The sequence below is a fragment of the Malaya genurostris genome, chromosome 3 (genome assembly GCF_030247185.1).
Source record: "Malaya genurostris strain Urasoe2022 chromosome 3, Malgen_1.1, whole genome shotgun sequence".
NCBI classification, from domain to species: domain Eukaryota; kingdom Metazoa; phylum Arthropoda; class Insecta; order Diptera; family Culicidae; genus Malaya; species Malaya genurostris.
This window is the reverse complement of record NC_080572.1, coordinates 33,858,977-33,879,575: the sequence shown is the minus strand read 5'-3', so window position 1 is coordinate 33,879,575 and position 20,599 is coordinate 33,858,977. Positions and strand designations below refer to the sequence as shown.

At 38.1% G+C, this 20,599-nt stretch overlaps 1 protein-coding gene across 7 annotated transcripts in view; it reads left to right on the top strand.

The window, feature by feature from the left end:
* LOC131434712 (fibulin-1) overlaps positions 1 to 20,599 on the top strand; it is a 50,230-nt gene that overhangs the window by 12,426 nt on the left and 17,205 nt on the right. For 5 of the 7 annotated variants that reach the window (XM_058601741.1, XM_058601742.1, XM_058601737.1 and 2 more), the window contains 3 exons: positions 11,122 to 11,378; positions 11,438 to 11,603; positions 11,714 to 11,888. In XM_058601741.1, the coding sequence (XP_058457724.1) occupies positions 11,122 to 11,378; positions 11,438 to 11,603; positions 11,714 to 11,888 (598 nt within the window). The remainder of the gene's footprint in view (positions 1 to 11,121; positions 11,379 to 11,437; positions 11,604 to 11,713; positions 11,889 to 20,599) is intronic. The other 2 variants (XM_058601744.1, XM_058601743.1) reach the window with 1 other exon arrangement.

The following is a 20,599-nucleotide window of genomic DNA, read 5'->3' as shown; positions in this document are numbered from 1 at the left end:
ATGGTAAGTCACTGGAATATTCAAACAGTCCCAGCACTTTGGATGATTTGGAGGGCAATCTGAGAAATACAGCCCGATATATGCGTCAAAGTGATCAAAAATTGGACCGACCGTATGGAGTTCTTATAGAAAAGCCGAGATGGCCATATGCGCGGAATCGTATTCAAAAACTGAGCATATTCATAACATTGAGCGACCGTTTCATACTGAACAACATGCTTATCAACGTGGAACATCCACGATCACACAACTTCACGATGTTGTATATAATATCGAAAAAGCCTTTTCGCTCAAACAATCCAGCTTGGGAACTTTTCTAGATATAGAAGGTGCTTTTGACAATGTATCTTTCCAATCGATTGTGCAAGCGATGAGCAGACATGGAGTATCATCAAGCATCTCAGGCTGGATAAGCGCAGCGCTTAGCAACCGCATCCTCTGTTCATCATTAAGACAGACAGAGATGAGGAAGTTGAGTGCTCGAGGCTATCCACAGGGAGGTGTCTTGTCACCATTACTCTGGAACCTTGTTGCTGATGGTCTGCTGCAAAAACTCAATGAACTTGGGTTTCCGACGTACGGATTCGCAGATGATTATCTAATACAAATCACTGGACTATGCATTTCAACGTTATTTGATCTGATGCACAGGTTGTGAGGGTTGTGGAACAATGGTTACAACAGGTTGGATTGTCGGTAAATCCAAACAAAACCTCAATGGTTCTTTTCACTAAGAAGCGAACAACAATCGGGGCCCGTCTTTTGCAGTTTTTTGGAGCGTGCTGTTGTGTACCGACCAGGTCAATTACGTTGGAGTAATCCTGGATTCCAAACTTAACTGGACTGCTCACATTGAGTCAAAAGAGCATGTATGGCCTTTGACTAATGTAGACGCACTTTTGGTAAAACGTGGGGTTTGAAACCGAAATATATCTATTGGATTTATACTACAATCATACGTCCAATACTGGCATATGGATGCCTCGTATGGTGGCAGAGAGGGCAAGTAGTTACGATTCAGTCGAAGCTTAATCATTTGCAAAGAGTGGCGCTCATGGCAATGACTGGAGCTTTTACAACAACTCCAACCGCTGCTCTGGAAGCTCTTCTCAATATAAAACCACTTCATGTGCATCTAAAGCAAGAAGCACTCGCTTGTGCCTATAGACTTCAAGTTACCGGTCTATGGAAGGATAAATCAATAAATTCAGAAATAGGTCATACACGTCTGTGGTCCCAATTGGTTGCATGGGATAATGTTTTTCTTGCCCCTAGCGACTTAACACTCACGTGCAGTTTCCCGTATAGAACTTTTCAAATAAACATTCCATTTCCTCCAGTCAGGCTGCAACTAAAGCGCTTAGCTCGGGTGACTCACGTTCAAAACTTGTGATCGATTGCCGTACTCAGATCGAAGAACTTAGCATTTTCAATGCTGTAAATCTAGTTTGGGTACCTGGTCATCCCAACATAATTGGAAATGAATGGGCGGACGAACTGGCCAGAGTGGGTGTAGAAAACGACCTTGTAGGTCCTGAACCAGCACTACTAATTTCCAAATGCTGGATAAAACAAAAAACTCTGTCTTGGGCTTCGTCTGAGCATGCAAACTACTGGCGAAGTTCTGAGACTTGTTGTCAAACAAAAGTATTTCGAATTTCGAAGAATCTTTTACATTTCTCGTAGTGCCATTGTGGTGTTCTGGTGAGGGCTCTGACTGGTCACTGTAAACTTAATTATCACATGGCTACCATACATCTTGCTGAATCATTTTCATGTGATCTCTGTGAACCCGATTATGGGACTTCATATCATCTAATATGTAACTGCCCTTCAGTATCTCAACTACGGTATAGGGTTTTTGGTTGTTTTTACATTGAAGAATCTATGTTCAAGCAACTGAAACTCAGAGATATTCTTGGGTTTTTAACCCAATGTGGAAAAGAGCTCTAATTACTCTCGCAAGCGGTTTCTAGGTCTCACATTTATGTTGGGTGCGTGTTTCATTCCGTATTCCTCCCGTTCCTTCATTTTCTATCCTCTTCTACTTCCCACTATCATTCAGGTAAATGATGAAAAGTCACGGCAAGGCTCAAATCCCCGAAAATATGGGGAACGTGCCGTTATGAGCCAATTTATTCTGATAGCTGATACCTGATGGTGTTCTTATAGAAATGCCGAGATAGCCATATGCCCGGAATCATATTCAAAGACCGATTGTCATGAATGTCAATCAATGAATTGTGATAAAACGAACACAATACTTTAACTTCAGCTCTAAGAAGCAATACCACAACAATAGTTCGACAATTGTACGATACTGCTGTTAAAGCCACGCAAAAATTCGAAGCGAAAGCACCTATTTTCATCTTACCCTTAAAGTAAACGAATCGAGCAGAGGCAACAGATCTCACTCTAACTTATGGTTGTAGCATATGAGATGATTACTGGAGCTGAGCAGAATGAGGGAACCTTCACCCTATTTTTTGTTAATGTAGAAATCTAATAAAACACTCATTGGTAGCTTGAACTGAACTTTGATTGACAAAAATATTCTACAGTAGTGTTAGCAAATCCGCTTTTATAATTTCGAATAAACCTTGCGAATATGTAACTTGAATATCCTATACACTACTAAAATCAGTTTCTGTGTCTCTCAATATTGTTTCAATATAGCTGTATGGGGATCAGGGCCGAAATGATTGTTTCGCCGAATGTCATTTCGTCGAAAGGGTAATTTCGCCGAAAGAGTAATTTCGTTGAAACAGTAATTCCGCAGAAAGAGTAATTTCGCCGATTCCCTCAATAGTTTCAATATCGCAATGGGAATTGCTTCAAAATAATGACAAATGAAACATGATAGTGTTCACATCCGTTTTGTTGACCTAAAATCGCACTTCTGGAACATTTTTCTTAGATTGATTCATGGTCCGCAGAACGGAATTCCCAAGAAAACTCATTGACTTTATTAGCTACTAAACATCAAAGCGTTTCCCGAGTTATCAGAGTGCAAATGAAATAATATCTTATGTGGCTTCGCTACATCGTTTTTGTTCGTGTGCTGTACCACCTCGCTACTGCTCGTTCGGACCTAACTAAAGCAAAGAAACCAAGCTTTGAATGGGCCAGGCAAACGAGGCGGTTGCAGCTATGTATGCGCGAGGACACCGCTTCTGACGGTGGGACGGCGGCCAGTTCAGCTGGTGTGGCCTCGGCGGCTTTGTTCCGCGGAACCATCTTGGCCTCGATTATGTCTAATGTCTAGAGCTTGAGCTTGAGCTTGAGCGACCACCCCTGGTTGCTACTCCGTTACTGATCGGGATTAGCTGAAATTGTACAGAGAGTTTCTAGATGATCCGACCTGGGACTGGTAAATCATCTTTCAATGTACATCTTCTGGTAATCCCAGAATTCATCGATTAGTACCGGCGCCGGCCAGGCCCGAACGTAGATCGTCTAAGGAATGGGAAGGGATGTTAGTCCAACACTTGTTGTTACTAGAGGCCGTATATACTACTGCGCACTCCACAAGTGTTACGGGAGAAGGATATTTGTTAGTAAAAATTTCAGTATTGGTTTCGCGCGCGACTCAGTATGTTCCGGTTTCAAGATGCTCGGATGCACCACTAAACTCACTGACTTCCCGAATGAACGTTTCAACAATATCCTATATTGAAGTCCCGGGAAGTCTTGATTCACAGCTTTTTTTCGAGGAAACTAAAGAAAAATTTGCAATACTATCGCGTAAAGAATATAAACTTCCCTATTTTTTTTATAAATGAAATTACGTGATACAAAATAAACGAGTGAATAGGATTTAGACAAAATAGTTGATTCATTGCATTGAAATATTCTAAACAGTTGTTATAAAATCATTTTAAATCACCAAATAAAGGTCAACAGATTTCACGCGCGTCTTGATTCTGTATTATTTCCGCTTGCTTTATTATTTTAATTATTTATTAAAATTATTAAATGGTTATTTTAGTTGATCTGGGCAGCCGGCTACCGAGAAAAATATTAATTTATTGTTTGAAATATTAATATCAAGTGTTTTTTACTATGTATTCAATATACCGATATATGTTATCTCTGTTATTACCTTTGTAATATCAACGGATTTGTGCAATAGTTGTTTTTATCATTTATAATCCTGAAAGACAATCAATAACATGGAAAAAGAAAACATTCTAAATAAAACTTCTCCGAAGCTAAACGGAAATTGATAGGTTGAATGAAGAGATAATTTAGTAAAATAGAGTAATCAGAAGTGAAACATTGAAAATATCTGATAACTGAAAGAAAAAAGAAACTCCTGCAATTGTCGCCTTTTACGACATGGAAGCAGAAACCCAGTGGATCTATTCTTGGTTCATTTTTTTCCGCCGAATTCCACACGGCATCTAGGCTGGTACTGTCCGGAGAGAGCTAATAGGTACTATCAATCTCCTAGTGGACCCCAGCCCCTCGATTATGTCCAATGTCTAGAAGATATAAAAACAAATAAATACTTTGGATAATTAGTCAGAATTTGTAGTGTTCTAATTAATAATGTGATGTATTCGAATTTACCCTTTCGGCGAAACCACCACCAAAAATATAAAAAATATCAAACAAAACAACCAAAAATATCAAGCAAAAACGTAGGTGTCTAGAAAAACATCTACTACAAGTATGTCATTTTAATTTTTTGACTTATGATAATTTTGCGCTAAGATTTAGCTGACACCGCAACTCATGATTTCTAAAATGCGTCCTCTAAAATACTTCTACACCGATTCATTTTTCAATATTTTTCCACGAACAAATTACAAAATGTTGTTGAAATGATGCTTTGTATCACGCAAAACATGTAATTCTGTTTTGTTTTGAACGATAGCCAAATATCGCACTTATCGAGTCATCACGTTATTTTGTTGTTAATTCGATCTAGAATCAATGGTTAGTGGTTTTTTTTTTTTTTTCATGAATACGTTTATTTCTTAAGGCAGTTTACAGAAGTTTTTCTTCGCCGTAGCATCACTTTTACATAATATTCTTATCCTAATTTAATTCTAACATAGTCACAACGTTTTGCATTTATTAAAACATATTCTCTTATTACTTAAATATCATCTTAGGTAACTCGTCATTAATTATGAAATCTACTCGGAAATATTATTTGAACCAAACGATTAACTTCTATAAATTATAAAATAAGCTGTTATTTTCAGACATTTTGTTAATAATTTCATAAACTGTTTCGAGTTTGTTTGTATCATTACATTATTTTTATTCTAATTTAGCTATTGGTTGAACTCATGGACGCAGCTGGGATCAGAACTAAGTCTTGAAAGGGGCCTTTATTAAATTGAAACTCCAGTTTTCTTTATGAAATGATAAATAAGTTTCATGTATGAAAGGTCACGACAAGCAAGAATGTCTCGAACTGGGATATTGGATAGTCTACCTTGGGTACGCAAAGAATTTATTAGTTGAGATCTGACATCACGATACTCCACGCATGTCCAAACGACATGATCAATATCTCGATAACCTTCGCCACAAGCACAATGATTAGTCTCGGAGAGCCCAATTCGAAGGAGATGTGCATCTAACGTGTAGTGATTGGACATGAGTCTAGACATCACACGAATGAAATCTCTACTCACATCCAGTCCCCTGAACCATGCCTTTGTCGATATTTTCGGAATAATTGAGTGCATCCACCGACCCAGATCATCTTTATCCCAAGAAGCTTGCCAGCTGGCAAGTGTTCTTTGGCGAGACGAGCTATAGAATTCGTTGAAAGCAATTGGTCTCTCATAAATTTCACCCTCAATAGCACCACGTTTGGCTAAAATATCGGCTCTTTCATTGCCAGGAATGGAGCAATGAGCCGGGACCCAGACTATAGTGATTAGATAATTATTGTTCAATATGTCGTTCAGGCACTGTTTTATTTTGCCCAGGAAAAACGGTTCAGTCTTGCCAGTCATGTTTGAGCGAATGGCTTCAATTGCACTCAGACTATCTGTGAAGAGGAAATAATGGTTTGGAATTAATGTGACGATTACACTCAAACTATATTGAACTGCTGCTAGCTCTGCTATATAAACAGATGCAGGTTCTTGAAGCCTAAATGAGGCCGAAACATTATTGTTGAACATACCAAACCCTGTCGCTTCTTCAATTCGCGATCCGTCCGTGTAAAACATTTTCTCAGAGTCAATATGCCTGAACTTACTTGAAAATATTTTTGGGATTTCCGTCGAACGTAGATGATCCGGGATTCCACGCACTTCGCGCTGCATGGATGTATCGAAAAATAAAGTTGAGTCAGGGACATTTAGGAGGCTGACACGGATAGGAATATATCTTGAAGGGTTGATTTCCTGTGACATATGGTTAAAATATACTGTCATGAATTTTGTTTGAGATCGAAGCTCGACTAGTCGTTCGAAATTATTAATTACCATGGGATTCAGCACCTCACATCTTATTAGCAGGCGTGATGAAAGCTCCCAAAATCGATCTTTTAATGGAAGAACTCCCGCCAGAACTTCAAGACTCATTGTATGTGTCGAATGCATGCACCCTAAAGCAATTCGCAAACAACGATACTGAATTCGCTCCAGTTTGATAATATGAGAGTTTGCAGCGGAACGAAAGCAAACGCATCCATATTCCATCACTGAAAGTATCGTTGTTTGATACAATTTTATTAGATCTTGCGGATGAGCACCCCACCAAGATCCTGTTATTGTTCGAAGAAAATTTACTCTTTGTTGGCATTTCGTTATCAGATACCTAATGTGTCCTCCCCACGTGCATTTGGAATCGAACCACACCCCGAGGTATTTAAAAGTTAAAACCTGTTGGATCATTCTTCCCATCATATGGAGCTGAAGCTGCGCGGGATCATGTTTTCTTGAAAAGACGACTAACTCTGTTTTCTCCGCAGAGAATTCGATACCAAGATGAACAGCCCAATCGGACAAGTTATCTAAGGTATCTTGCAATGGTTTATGCAGATCAATAGCTTTGGGTCCAGTAACTGAAACCACGCCATCATCTGCCAATTGTCTTAGTGTACATGGGGTTACCAGACAGCTGTCAATGTCATTTACGTAAAAATTATAGAGGAGCGGACTGAGGCATGAGCCTTGCGGGAGACCCATGTAACTATTTCTGAGTGTTGCCAAATCGCCATGTGAAAAATGCATGTGTTTCTCTGACAAAAGGTTGTGCAAATAATTATTTATAACCGCTGGGAGTCCATTTTGGTGAAGCTTGTCTGAAAGAACATCAATGGAAACTGAATCAAATGCTCCTTTAATGTCTAAAAATACAGATGCCATTTGTTGCTTTTGAGCGAAGGCAATTTGGATGTCAGACGAAAGTAATGCAAGGCAATCATTCGTCCCTTTATTTCTACGGAAGCCAAACTGAGTATCTGACAACAAACCGTTCGTCTCGACCCAAGTGTCGAGACGTCGTAGAATAATTTTTTCGAACAATTTTCTAATGCAGGACAACATCGCAATGGGTCTATATGAGTTGTGATTGGAAGCTGGTTTCCCCGGTTTTTGAATGGCGATAACTTTCACTTGTCTCCAGTCAGGTGGAACAATATTTTGCTCAAGAAACTTGTTGAACAATTCCAACAAACGTCTTTTTGCGAGGTTGGGCAGATTCTTCACCAAGTTGAATTTAATTCTGTCCAACCCTGGAGCGTTATTGTTACAAGACAAGAGTGCTATAGAAAATTCCATCATTGAAAATGGGTTATTAATAAAACCATTATTTGGAGGAGATTCCCGTATAATGCTCTGCGTAGGAACAGAATCTGGGCAAACTTTCCTAGCAAAGTCAAATATCCATCGGTTCGAGTATTCATCACTCTCATTGCCCACGGTACGATTCCTCATTCGTCTGGCCGTGTTCCAAAGAGTGCTCATTGAGGTATCTCTTGACAAACCTTCGACAAAATGTCTCCAATAGCTACATTTTTTGGCTCGAAGTATGCTCTTGTACTTGGTTTCTAAAACCATAAGTTTTTCAAAATTCTGAGGAGTTCCTCCTCCCCGTTTTAGAAACGTCTTGCAAGCATTTTGTTTTGCGAGTTTAGCCTCTGAGCACTCTTTGTCCCACCAGGGGTTGGGAGGCCTTCTGTTAGTCGTTGGCCCAGGAAAGCGTTTAGTTTGGGATTGTTCTGCTGCCTCCAGAATCGAACAAATGAGGAAGTCATATTCTTCAAGTGGAGGGAGCTCTTCCATTGAATTCAAAATACTAGAGATACTACTTTGGTATTTAATCCAGTCGATATTTTTTGTCAAATCATATGGAATACTAGCGGAAGTAGCAATGCAATTGCTACTGCTAATTGAGATGATGATTGGTAAATGATCGCTACCGTGTAAATCAGGCAGTATTTTCCAGGTGCAATCTAGGCGAATTGATGTTGAGCAAAGAGATAGATCTAATGCACTTGGGCGTGCCGGAGGTCTTGGGATCCGTGTCATGCTACCCATATTTAATACCGTCATGCTAAAATTGTCACAAATGTTTTGTATTAAAGATGATCTGCTATCATTGTAAACGGAACCCCACATAATACCGTGTGAATTTAAATCCCCCAGAATCAATCGTGGTGCAGGAAGGGCTTCAACCATTTCATTAAGCTGTTGCTGTCCAACTTGTGCTTTTGGAGGAATATAAACCGAAGCTATGCAAATATCTTTGCCTTTAATGTTTATTTGGCAAGCAACAACTTCTATACTAGAAGTTGAAGGGATGTAAAAAATAAAAGCCGAACAGGGAGGCGAATTTTATCGACATAGACATGGGACGGCAACGCAGACCCGGCAAATGTCACTCGAAACGAGTCTGATGGGCGATAAACTTTTTTTTCCTCTTCATAAACTACTGAGTACAGTTGTTTGCACTCCAGTATTTTCACACCCTCAAGCATAGAGTTCTTGAAACGACCAACACCATGCTTGAGTAAATCATCTACCGAAAGACTCGCTTCGGTAACAACACCGTCAATTTCGACATCTTTGGAGGGTATGTAAACTTTATACTCTTTATTGAAATGTTCCGAAGAGACAATATCATTCGCGTGTTTCAAATTATTTACCACAACACGAATTTTATCGTTATTTACTTTTATGATCTCTTTGATTGAAGAGTATCGTGATGTCAAACCTTTATTAATTTGAAAAATGTTTAATGGCTTTGATATACGTCTAAAAAAGACTATCCAAGGCCCAGAAGAGCTCTCCTGATATTTTTTCGTTCGTGGGGGTATCGGATTCATGCTAGGATTTACGTCCATGGATTCATCCATTACATTAAAATTTTTAACTAAACTTTAAAATAAAATTTGAAACCAACACTACACAGTACTCAATCAAAAGGAAAAGAAAAAACTTCTACCTTGAAATTGTTGTCTATCTCCGTTGCACTGCCGTGTAGATCCTCGTTGCTCTAGATGTTCTTGTTGGATGTATCTGGACGTTGATACAATGCTGAAGCTCACTGTAGCGATAGAATATGATGTGATGCTACTGCTACCTGACATCCAGCACCACTCGAATTCCGATTTGCTTTCGTCTTCGCCAGCTGTAACCAGCGCAGGTCACCGGTGTATACCTGCGTGTTGTATGGCAGTGGAAAGACCGAGTTGTCTTGTCTCCTTCTTCCTAGTGCTCCGCACCGATATGCTTCTGCACCGAAGTGCCTTCGCACCGGTGTGCCTTTGCACTCTCCTGCTTCTATGTGCCTTTGCACTCTTCCTCTTCGATGTGCCTTTGCACTCTCCTGCTCAGCACTTGTGGCTGTATATTGCGGCCTGGGTAGAGTTTGGGAAACGCCCTTTGTTGTTTCCTTCACCAGCTTGGCCCAGCACTAGGGCTCTCTTATGCAGCAGGACTATACGTTTTAACGGCTGCTGCAAACAGGTTTCTACCTGCAGTTCAACCGTTGTCGTATTTAACGCGTGTAAACCAACCAGCGTTATTAAACTGTACGCTTCTATACACAACCTTCTCGGTTTAACGGCTATTACTGAATGAATGGTTAGTGGTTGGTGAGCAATACTTCTTTTTCAACGACTCAAAAGCAAGCAATTTCAAAAAGTTCTCTAATTTTCATCTTATCCTTTACTCCAATGCATTGAAGTGTGATAGCAAATACCTCTCTAACCAATGTTTTTTGTACGTGAAATGAATGGTGGAGTTCATTATGCTTCTCTGAATGGGCACATCAAACATACACTAACTATAAGCAGAAAGTAGTAACTCAATTCAACTGGCATTGCATTTAAAGAAATTCATTGGTCTGGCTGCTTAAATTTTGTCTACAGTGAAATGTATGAAAAACTTTTGGTTGTTCTTCGGAGTCATGTGGCACTGCTTTTGGTTTTATGAACAGTAGCGTAATGGGCGTAAAAGTCGTCAGTTTTTGATGGTACCTTGGAGAAGGTGTCTATTCTGGATAAGCAAAACTTGTACTGTTCTACTTGAGATAATTTTGTTTTCTCCATCCTTTTCGTATATTTTTTTTAACCGCATGCAAACACGATTGGTGTAACCTTAGTGCAAGGTAAGAACTACCACAAATCCCCTAATGAGCTTTAGAACCAAACATCCGAAATGTTTACTGTACTGTGGTATAGCTTTCAAAATGAAAAGTGCAGTTTTTTCCGTTGCTACTGTTGCCATTTGGGGAAAATAAAGTTATGCTAATGAGGGTTAGGGTCGAAAATGTATGTTTTGAAGAAAGAAATTTTTCTTCTCTTCCGAATCATACCCGAATTGTTTTTTTGTTCTTTTGGTCTTTTGTTCCTCGAAGGCTAGGTTAAATCATTGAATTCAGTAGTGAAATTTTCAACTTCCTTCTTAAGTGTTTTCAGATCTCTGTTACGATGCGATGGCTTAATAATGGAAAATGAAAGTTGTCAGACTAAAAGTTTTATTGTAAAATATTTCGAGCACAATCCGTGCCCGACGCATAAATTATCCGTTGCGGTGAAGATTTTACTCGTCGACCTAATGGAAATAACCATTTAGATACAGATGCGCTTATAACGATGCAATATTCATGGTGATTTTCTTTTCTCTCGTGCTAATCTTTCAGCTATTGCCATCGAGCAGATACTGTCGTTATGCTGTCAGGAAGGAGAAGAATGGGGCACCCAGAACAGATTATGTTCAAGCTTCAACAAATCGCTGGAACTGGTACCGGGGGAGCTCCGAGGACTGTGCCTTTCGACGATTGAAATCTGCTGTTCTAAACAGCACAAGATTTATCAATGTACGGCAGGACAGATTGCTGCTCGTCAGGGTCTCAGCTGTTCTTTGAAGGGTGATCATTCGGGATCGGAATTTTATACGGTAAGTATATCATGGGAGATCTGATTCTATCGAAGATAACGATGTCAGCCAACTGCTAGGATTGCTGTGAAGCCTGCAAAATTGGATTGGTTGTCGGATCCAGCTCAAGCAAGTGCTCCGTAGAACCGTTTGCCTTCGGCAGCCCCTGGGATGAGGTTTACGATGGTTGCTGCAAAGATATCAAGCAAGGAGATGATACATTTATTCTGAACGAAGAAGATGAGAGTAAGTTTTGCATGCAACGGCATGGTGCGCACTCGAATACACGCGCTGCACTGTTTTGAGCTTTCCGCTGTTGTCGCTACTTTTCGTTATTTATTGCATTTTTTTCTCAGACAACTTGTGCGGTCGCTTTGAAAATCTTTGTTCGCAAATTTGTGAGAACACTGAAGCTGGTTCTTATAAGTGCAAGTGTCATCAAGGGTACACCCTACTGGATGATAGGAAAACTTGCGTACAGATTACTTCGGAGGACGAAAATGAGATCTCCGCAGACGAAACTTCGTCAGAGTGAGTATTACTTTTTTAATGCAATGCTGACATTGCTGATTCAAGATGACAGACTGCAGGATTTCAAAATTACTGAACTCTACATGCATGGTAGTAATCTAAACCTGTTTAAATCCAATTAGTAGTGGAATCATGTTTTTCTTTTCAACATTCATTCGAGAAATCGATGTAATTTCTATTTGGTAACCGGCACAGCCGAAGTTTGTCGTCTAATAGAACCTACAAACTATAAATAATTTGCAATTTTTTTACGTCGTCACTGATATAGCTGAAACCAAATAGGCTGATATAAGATTTTGTCCGATTCCGAAATTACTGGATTGATTGCTGAAAAATTATTATATTGCAATGAAACTTCTGTCTAAACATTTTGATCATCAGTTTCTTTCTATTTTTTTCATATGGTGTGTTTATTATACCAATGAATGGATTAAAAGAACTTTTTGCGATACTAACCACTTTGAGGCAAGCAAAATAATCAATGATGATATAAATAGGAAGATGAATCCTCAATTGGGAAATGCTTGGAGGTCTGAATATGTTCAGAAAAGAATTTCCAGATATTAAAAGCAGATTTTTTTAAAAATTTGGATGAAACTTCGCACACATCTTTAGTATGACAAACCATTTGTTCATGAAACCAGTTCGACTCAAGACGATTTTTTTAAATGGACAAATGATTTCTTCGCTTGAGCTTTCTTCAAATCGTTATAACTCGGAAACCGTAAATTAAAAAAAAATGGTATGCAAGCAGAAATTGTAGGAAATCGATTAGACACTTCTGTTTTAGTGGGTGATGTAACTATGTTTTCTCATATTACTCATATTCTCAACTAAATTACTGTGGTATTCTTCAAACAAAAAAATTGCATGGCCTACAAAATAGTTTTGAGAAAAAATTAAAATAATTTTTGCCGACTCGGTCAAAATGACGGTTAGAATTATAAAACTCACTTCTCCCTGTTGTTCCGGAATACCATTTGTTTATTACTTTTGTTTGTGAAAGCCGGTTGAACCATCTCTGAGAAAAGTGAGTGGGTTCCGTGCCTCCGGAACCACATACCGAGGAACAGTAAAGCTGAAGTCGGTTCGTCCGACCAGTAACTAACATGACCTGTACATTGGAACAGGTTTGAGCCTGATTTAGAAATTTTTTGCCCTGTTTCGAGAAAATCGGTTGACCCATACCGAAGAAAGGTGAGTGAATTCCGTTTTGGAAGTTTTGACCAATGTTTCCCGCACTTTCAGAACCGAAAGTACCGTAAACCGGTATATTCGATGTGAGTCATCTTGGAGAAACTACAGCTCTTCTCCATCATTACCCTTATGACCGCCTCTGAGTAGTGTAGAAAGTATCTGTGTTCATCAAAAGGTACAGTCTGTTACATAAGAGTATAGTCACGATTACTCGCGATCGGTAAGGTGGAGTGGTGTAATTTTTTTCAACACAGAGGGCGGACACTACTGCCTTATGCAATGCGAGATTAAATCAGCTGACTATTGTTTACGATTCGATCTCAGCATTTCTCCAAAACAGGTACCTTAAAATTAGATAAATTTCGTCATTGTTCCTCTTCCCATGTTAAGGACACTTGGTACACACTCTTCACCTGAAAATGCAGAGGCACACAGCAACAAATTATGAAAGTTACTGGTGACGCAAATCTACATATGACACAATTCTTTATCACGTAATCCGTAAAGTGACTGATGTTTACAAGAATGATTTAAATATGTGTCAAATTTAACCCACATTTCAAGCAGACGTGTAAATTTACATGTTTCTGTCCTTAAAAATATGTCAGAATGAATTAAATATGTGTTAAATCGACTGTAGAAATGAGTCATTCTTGATGCTCCTATATGTCGGTCTTAGACGACGTAAATTTACACGATTTTTCTAGGTGTGCACTTACTACATCCACCCCACACGAATACCCTTATAATCACATCTAAGTTGTGCAAAAATTAGCTATGATCTTCGAAAAATATCGATTCTCGTTAAATTAGATAAATTTTTCCCCCTATTAAGGACACATTCTATGTCTCCTTTCCTATAAAATACCCTTATAACCATCTCTGAAGAGTGAGAAGTACCTGTGTTAAGTTTGATGGCAATCCGTTCAGTATTTTCGGAGTTATGTCGTTACATACATAACACCCCCTTTTAGAGGCCCTTACTACATCCACCTCCTCCAAATACATATATAAGTTATGCAATATATAAGTTATGCAAAAAGTATCGATTCTCGTCAAATTAGTTAAATTTATGGATCCCTGTTATGGACACTTGCTACGCACCCTTCACTATAAAATACCGTCATGAACATCTTTAAAGAGTTCTTCGTAAGCAATATTATATGGACTCCATACTAGGTTGCAATATTCCAAAATAGGTCTGACTTATGTAGGGTAAGGTGTTCGGTTGCCGGCACCCCACCGTAACTTTTGATAGAAAGTAGATAGTGTCATTCTTTTTGTGCCGAATACCAAAGCAAACCGACGGTTGTACTTTTTGCTGCGCTCAAAACAAATTTTAATTGCGTGAAAATCAACACAAAAGTTTTTTCTGACTTTTTTATAGTATCATAAATTGAAGAGCATCAATCGAAAAGGTGAGTGGATTGAATATTTATGAGGTGAAATCGATCTATTTCGTGATTCAATACCAAAAATCAAAATTTTCGCAACCAAAGTTTTTTTTTCGTCAGTTGCAAAGTGTCTACCAATTTCGGTTACCGGTTACCCCACTTTTTTAAAACAAATCGCGAAAAATTTGTCAGTGATATGCAGAGATGCAGAGAGACAAAGCAAGCCAAAGTTTTGACCAAACATAAAGCTGCTCATACAGCAGATGCTCCGGTTAAGAAATAAACGTGGAAGACCGGCTAAATCAACACCAAAGACGCCTCCATCCAAATCATCGTCCAAGAGAGCCAATGCGAAGTCACCATCAGAAAATAAAGACTTTTGTCTTGAAAGTCTCCGAGACGAAAAATTCCGTTTTTTCTTTGAATAATTGCAGTCTTTACTTATATTTTTCCATTTTTAGTGAATTTTCTTGGGGTGCCGGTAACCGAACACTTTTTTGAAATTGCCAAAATTTATCATTTTACTAAATTGATAATAAAGCTTTTTTAATCAAATGAATCAACATAGTTTCTTAACCCTCCGTCTGACTGATGGGTCCAGCCAGACCTTTTTTTGTTTTTTACCATCAATTTTACGTATTTATAATTTATCTATCGACTTGAGGTTTCAGCTAGCTTCCTTTCAATATGCAATATAGACAGTGTCCTCGAAAATGATGAAAAACGGCTGGTTTGAAACACTACCCTCGGTCTGACTAATGGTATCTGGCTGAACCCCATACATTTTGTGTAGTGTTATTTTCTTTTATGTGATATTCACCTAACAAGAGACCATTTTTGTAGAAACAGAAACAAAAATGGTCTCTGGTTAGCTGAAAGAAAAAAGAAATATTGACTGCTATACTAAGTCGTTAGAACAAAGAAAAAATATAATATGTGTTCATGATTTTTTTTAAATGTTTTTATTGGAGAACTACTCTCCATTCTAACTACCATTTAAGTTCACGTCGTACATATACAAGTGTTCATTCATAAACATACAAGCGTACGTTTGTCTTTATTTTTGCTTTGGAGTTCTTTTTATTTTATTATTAGTGTTCTTTGCCCAATTCACTGCTGAACATAGTGTGTAAACGAACACTTCACCTGAGGAAACGGTGCGGAAACACACATACGTCTGTGAATATATTTTGCGAGTATGCTGTTAGTATTGGCTGCTAAATTCATCATATCTGCGTCTCAGTTTACGAATGAACGCATAGGACACATGTGCCAGTAAACATATTATTTATGCGCCTATTTGTTTGATTGTTCACATTGATACTTTTTCATTTAAATTAATGAGTGATGAAGTCCAGTTTTTATACAACACACGGTCACGAGCCAATATTCAACGTTACTCAATAACAGACATCAAACATAGAAAACAAATCACCGGTGGCGCTTGTCGTAAACAGCAATCTCTTTTTACTAACGGATGCGGAAGTTTGCAAAAAAAAACTTTTGCTATAAATATTATTATAATTACTTCTTAAACGCACTTGAAATATTAGTGACTGAAGGTCCTTGTTTCCAAAAATTACTAGAATAAATTTTTAACACCATTAAATTCTAAAAAAAAAAAGAAATTTTATTCTTGTGAAATTATTCTACTAAACGCTCAAACGCTGATAAATTAATTCCTAAAATTAGCTTTAGAATCCTAGATAGTGCTTCGCAATTATTTGCTTTTCTTCAAATTTAAATCTGTTGATAGGAGAGTCATCATGATCGGTCGAGTCTCGTACACAACACTCTAATTTTTTAATATGTTGGATAAGATGGCACTGGCGGCCTCTTGTGTTTGCAAAGAACTCGACGATGCAACAAAAATAATGCAAGACGCACTTTTCTCCATTCTTTGTCTAGAACTCTAGTTTTGCCGAACATTGCAAACCGAATGAATAATGTTCATATAATCAAACATTTTGTCGTTCGTTCGTCTATTGAAACTGTTTTCGGTAAACCAATCAACATTCCATTGATTGTTGTGGCTAATCGTACAAGCATCGGTGCCGAAACACTTATATGCAAAAGAAACAGCAAGATATGTTTACATGAAGAAGAAAAAAATCACCGAAAAACTTGTTTTTATTAATTGAAATTAGCCAACAGCATTCAAAGGTTCAATACATATGTTTTATTGACATAAATACTACAACGACAAATTCATAAAAAAAATCTCTTTTTGTGAATTCAATCTACGTTTCTATAAAATAAAATTTATAAAACGTTCAAAAACATTATTGACTTTACTTTAATTTTACAAGATTTCAGAAAATCATATGCTATGTCAACTAAGAAATGTAAGAAACGAAATTTACCTGGTTTGTATAGAATGAACCTGAATACACTTCTAATTCACACCGAAATGCGTAAAAATACACGTAAATGAATAGGGGTCTGGCCAGACCCATCAGTCAGACCGAAGGTATGAAATTATGTCAGACGGAGGGTTAACCAGTTGTTAGCTAGGGACTTTACCTTTTCATTGATGTATATGTCCGCATAATGTGCACTTGGTGAGCTTAAAATAAAAGGGTGCCGGTAACCGCACACTCTCCTCTACTATATAATAATTTAATTTTATACGGGTCCGGGAAGTTATGACTGAAGCGTTTAATAAAGCCTAGCATACTATTTGCTACGGTAGTGTAGCGTTACACAAAAATGAGCTTGGAGTCTAAGGTTGATGTCAGAGAGAGCGCGGAACGCGAGGTAACGCGTAGCGGTTCAATGCTATGTACTATTTTCGAATCGCATTCACTCTGACAGGCTCTCAAATGTAACTAGCTCACACGCACGTCCAGACGCTTCGCGTGACGCTTTCACTCTGACAGCATCCTAATGGTGAAGCCAGAGAGAAAGCAACAAGCGACGCGATGTGAAAATTGACAGTCAGTTTGTCAGAGTGAACGCGATGCGTTGCGAAGCGACTACTGACCGATCGCATCGCACTCACTCTGACATACATGGCATTTTTCTGCTGAACTTGAGTGGACGGAGCTCCGCCGCGCGACTCCATGCGATCTGTCAAGTTCCGCATCGCTTCGTTTCGTGTCGCGTGTCGCTTTCTCTCTGGCTTCACCCTAAGACTACGCTTAACTCTCGTATAATTTTACATTTTTTTACAAGTTGATTTCCTAGATGTATGTCTATAGATAGAGTTTCATTTTTCATCTGACTTCCGTTTCCGCAATTACAGGGAGATTAGTTCAAAAATTCCAATTTCAAATTACTTAAACATCTACACTGGAAAAAAGTCAAACGCATCCCTACCTACTACAAGTAGGTGATCTCGAGATGTTCAGGCATGAGATAGAGAAGCAAGCATTAAAATTTTTGCAGTTTTACAGTTTCAATGTATAGGTAATTGTATTTTCATTTAGAGTAAGGGAGAGTCAGCTGCCACCCGCTGTATAGTTCAGACTTGGCACATAATGACTTCTATTTTTCCCTTCCGTGAAGATAAACCGCGTGGAGAGCGATTCAATTCCTGAAGAAGCTGCTGAAGCGTTCAAAAACCACGTTTTGAACGTTCCTTTTTGCCTTTCTCTATAGAAAGGTATTAGAATTGCTGGAAAAACCGACTTATGAACGGAGCCTCGGACACCCATAGTGTAATATACCATTCGACTCAGTTCGACGAGATCGGAAATATGTGTGTGTGTGTGTACTTTTCGAAGATATTTTTACCGCTCAATTTTCTCAGAGATGGCTGAATTTAACAAACTTATGTTCAAGTTCAAAGATCAAATGGCTGTGACTTTTTGGTTCCGGATATATGATTGTATAAGTGACGTTACCGACAAAACGCGTTGTATGTTTACCGCGCAAGTTTCTCGGAGATGACCAAACAGATTTTAACAAGCTTAGTCCCGTTTGAAAGCTATTGTTAGGCCATTGTTCAAGTTCGAAGACCACATGACTGTGACTTTTGGTAATGGTATAAGTGACGTAACCGACGAAACACGTTGTTTTTTACCGCTTTAATGTATATAAGGGTGCCAATATTTTGGGATCACCTCTAATTTCGTAAAGCACTATTATTCAAATGTTTAAGCACATCGGAAAAAGTCTTCACGCAAAATTTGAGCTAAATCAGACATGGATAAGGGGTGCTGCCCTGCGGTTAAAATTTGAAAATTTTCGATCTAGATAAAGCACATGAAATTTCCGAAATCGCAAATTTTTTTTGATGCCAAAAATCTTAAAATTGCATGAAATGTCGAGATTTAGTGTTTTCTCAAAAACAATTATTTTTGAAAAAATCGACTCTCTGGGACTTGGGATTTTGATAAATAAGTCCCAGAAAATCGAATTAAAAAATTTTTTTCGAGGTGACACTAAATCTCGACGTTTCATGCAATTCTAAGACTTTTGGCATCAAATTTTTTTTTTCGATTTCAAAAATTTCATGTGATTTTTCAAGATCTATGAAAATTCCCCTAAGTGGACTAAGAAGGGTTTTTTAGATTAGCATAACTCTTCTCATACAAATAGGCAACGCAAATATCATGCGCTTGGTTGGAAAAACGATGCCTACTATGTGATATAAATACTGATGAATGCTTTTGTGAACTACTCGATTCAATCTGAATCAATTGGTGTCAAAAATGAGCCCAAACTAGTGTCACAAAGAATATAAAAAATGTTTTTATGAGACTGTTTTGAAGAAAGATAAAAGCATTACCACAACACTAGGTGGATTAAGAAGGATTTTCATATTTTGTTCGTTCTTTTCAAATTTTCTAATTCCTGAAAAAGCTTTTTTCGGTCTATTTTTTGCCTTTCTCATATAGAAAGGTTATGCAATGACTGTGAAAACCGACTTTTGAACCGAGGTCGAGTTTTATATACCATTCGATGAGTTCGCCGAGTACGCAAAATGTCTGTATGTGTGTGTATGTATGTATGTAACATTTTTTGCTCTCACTTTTCTCGGAGATGGCTGAACCTATTTTCACAAACTTAGATTTAAATGAAAGGTCTTGTAATACAAAGTTCCTGAATTTCATTCGAATCCGATTCCCGAATTACAGGGTGATATGTGCAAAAGATATGAAATTAAGTACACTAACTTTACTCAGAGACGACTGAACCGATTCTAACAAACTGAGATTCGAATGAAAGGTACAATTGTCCTTTACAAAGTTCCTGAAATTTATTTCGATCCGATTTCCGGTTTCGGAATTACAGGGTAATTGCTGTAAAAATTCCTATTTCAAATTACTTCCTCACTTTTCCCAGAGATGGCGCGACCGATTTCAACGAACTTAAGTTCAAATGAAAGGTATCATAGTTCTACACAATAGAACTATTATATTCTATTATACTATTATAGGGTAAAGTGTGTTTGAAATTTGATAGCGTCTCGTAAAGCGGCGAAGCAAAACACGTGAAAAATTTCTTAACTGGCCTCAAAACTACTTCAATCGGTAGCCATTGTCTATAGAAAACCAAACAAACCGATTCCGGATATCCTGATTCCCGTTTTCCGATTCTGGGAGCACCGAAAATAGTGGTCATTTATTAAAAAATGGATCTCACACATTTTTCTCAGCGATGGCTTGGCCGATTTTCACAAACTCAGGTCCAAATGCAAGGTCCCATATTGAATTTCTGAATTTCATCCGGATCTGACACTAAAAGCGGCGAAGTAGAAAACGTAAACTAATTTCTTAACTTGCTTCAAAACTATTCCAATCGGTAGTCATTGTCAATAAACGGCCAAAGAAATTAATTTCAGCTTTTCTGGCTCCCGCTTTCCGATTACCGGCTGGAGATTGTAGCCATAGACTCAAAAATGGATCCCAATTTCTTTTCTCTAACCGACTTCAATTATACACCGAAACCTCCATTTACGAACTAAACGGGGGTTCGTAAAAAGAGGTAGTTCGTAAAAAAAGTTTACGTTATTTGGGATTTGGTTCGTAAAAAAAGTTTACGTTATTTGGGATTTGGTTCGTAAAAAAAGTTTACGTTACTTGGAATTAAAAAAAGTTTTGTGTGATTATTGTGGAAACCGCGCATCATATGTTTATTTTCGGAACGGATGTGAAGAGTAAGTGCAAGAAAATG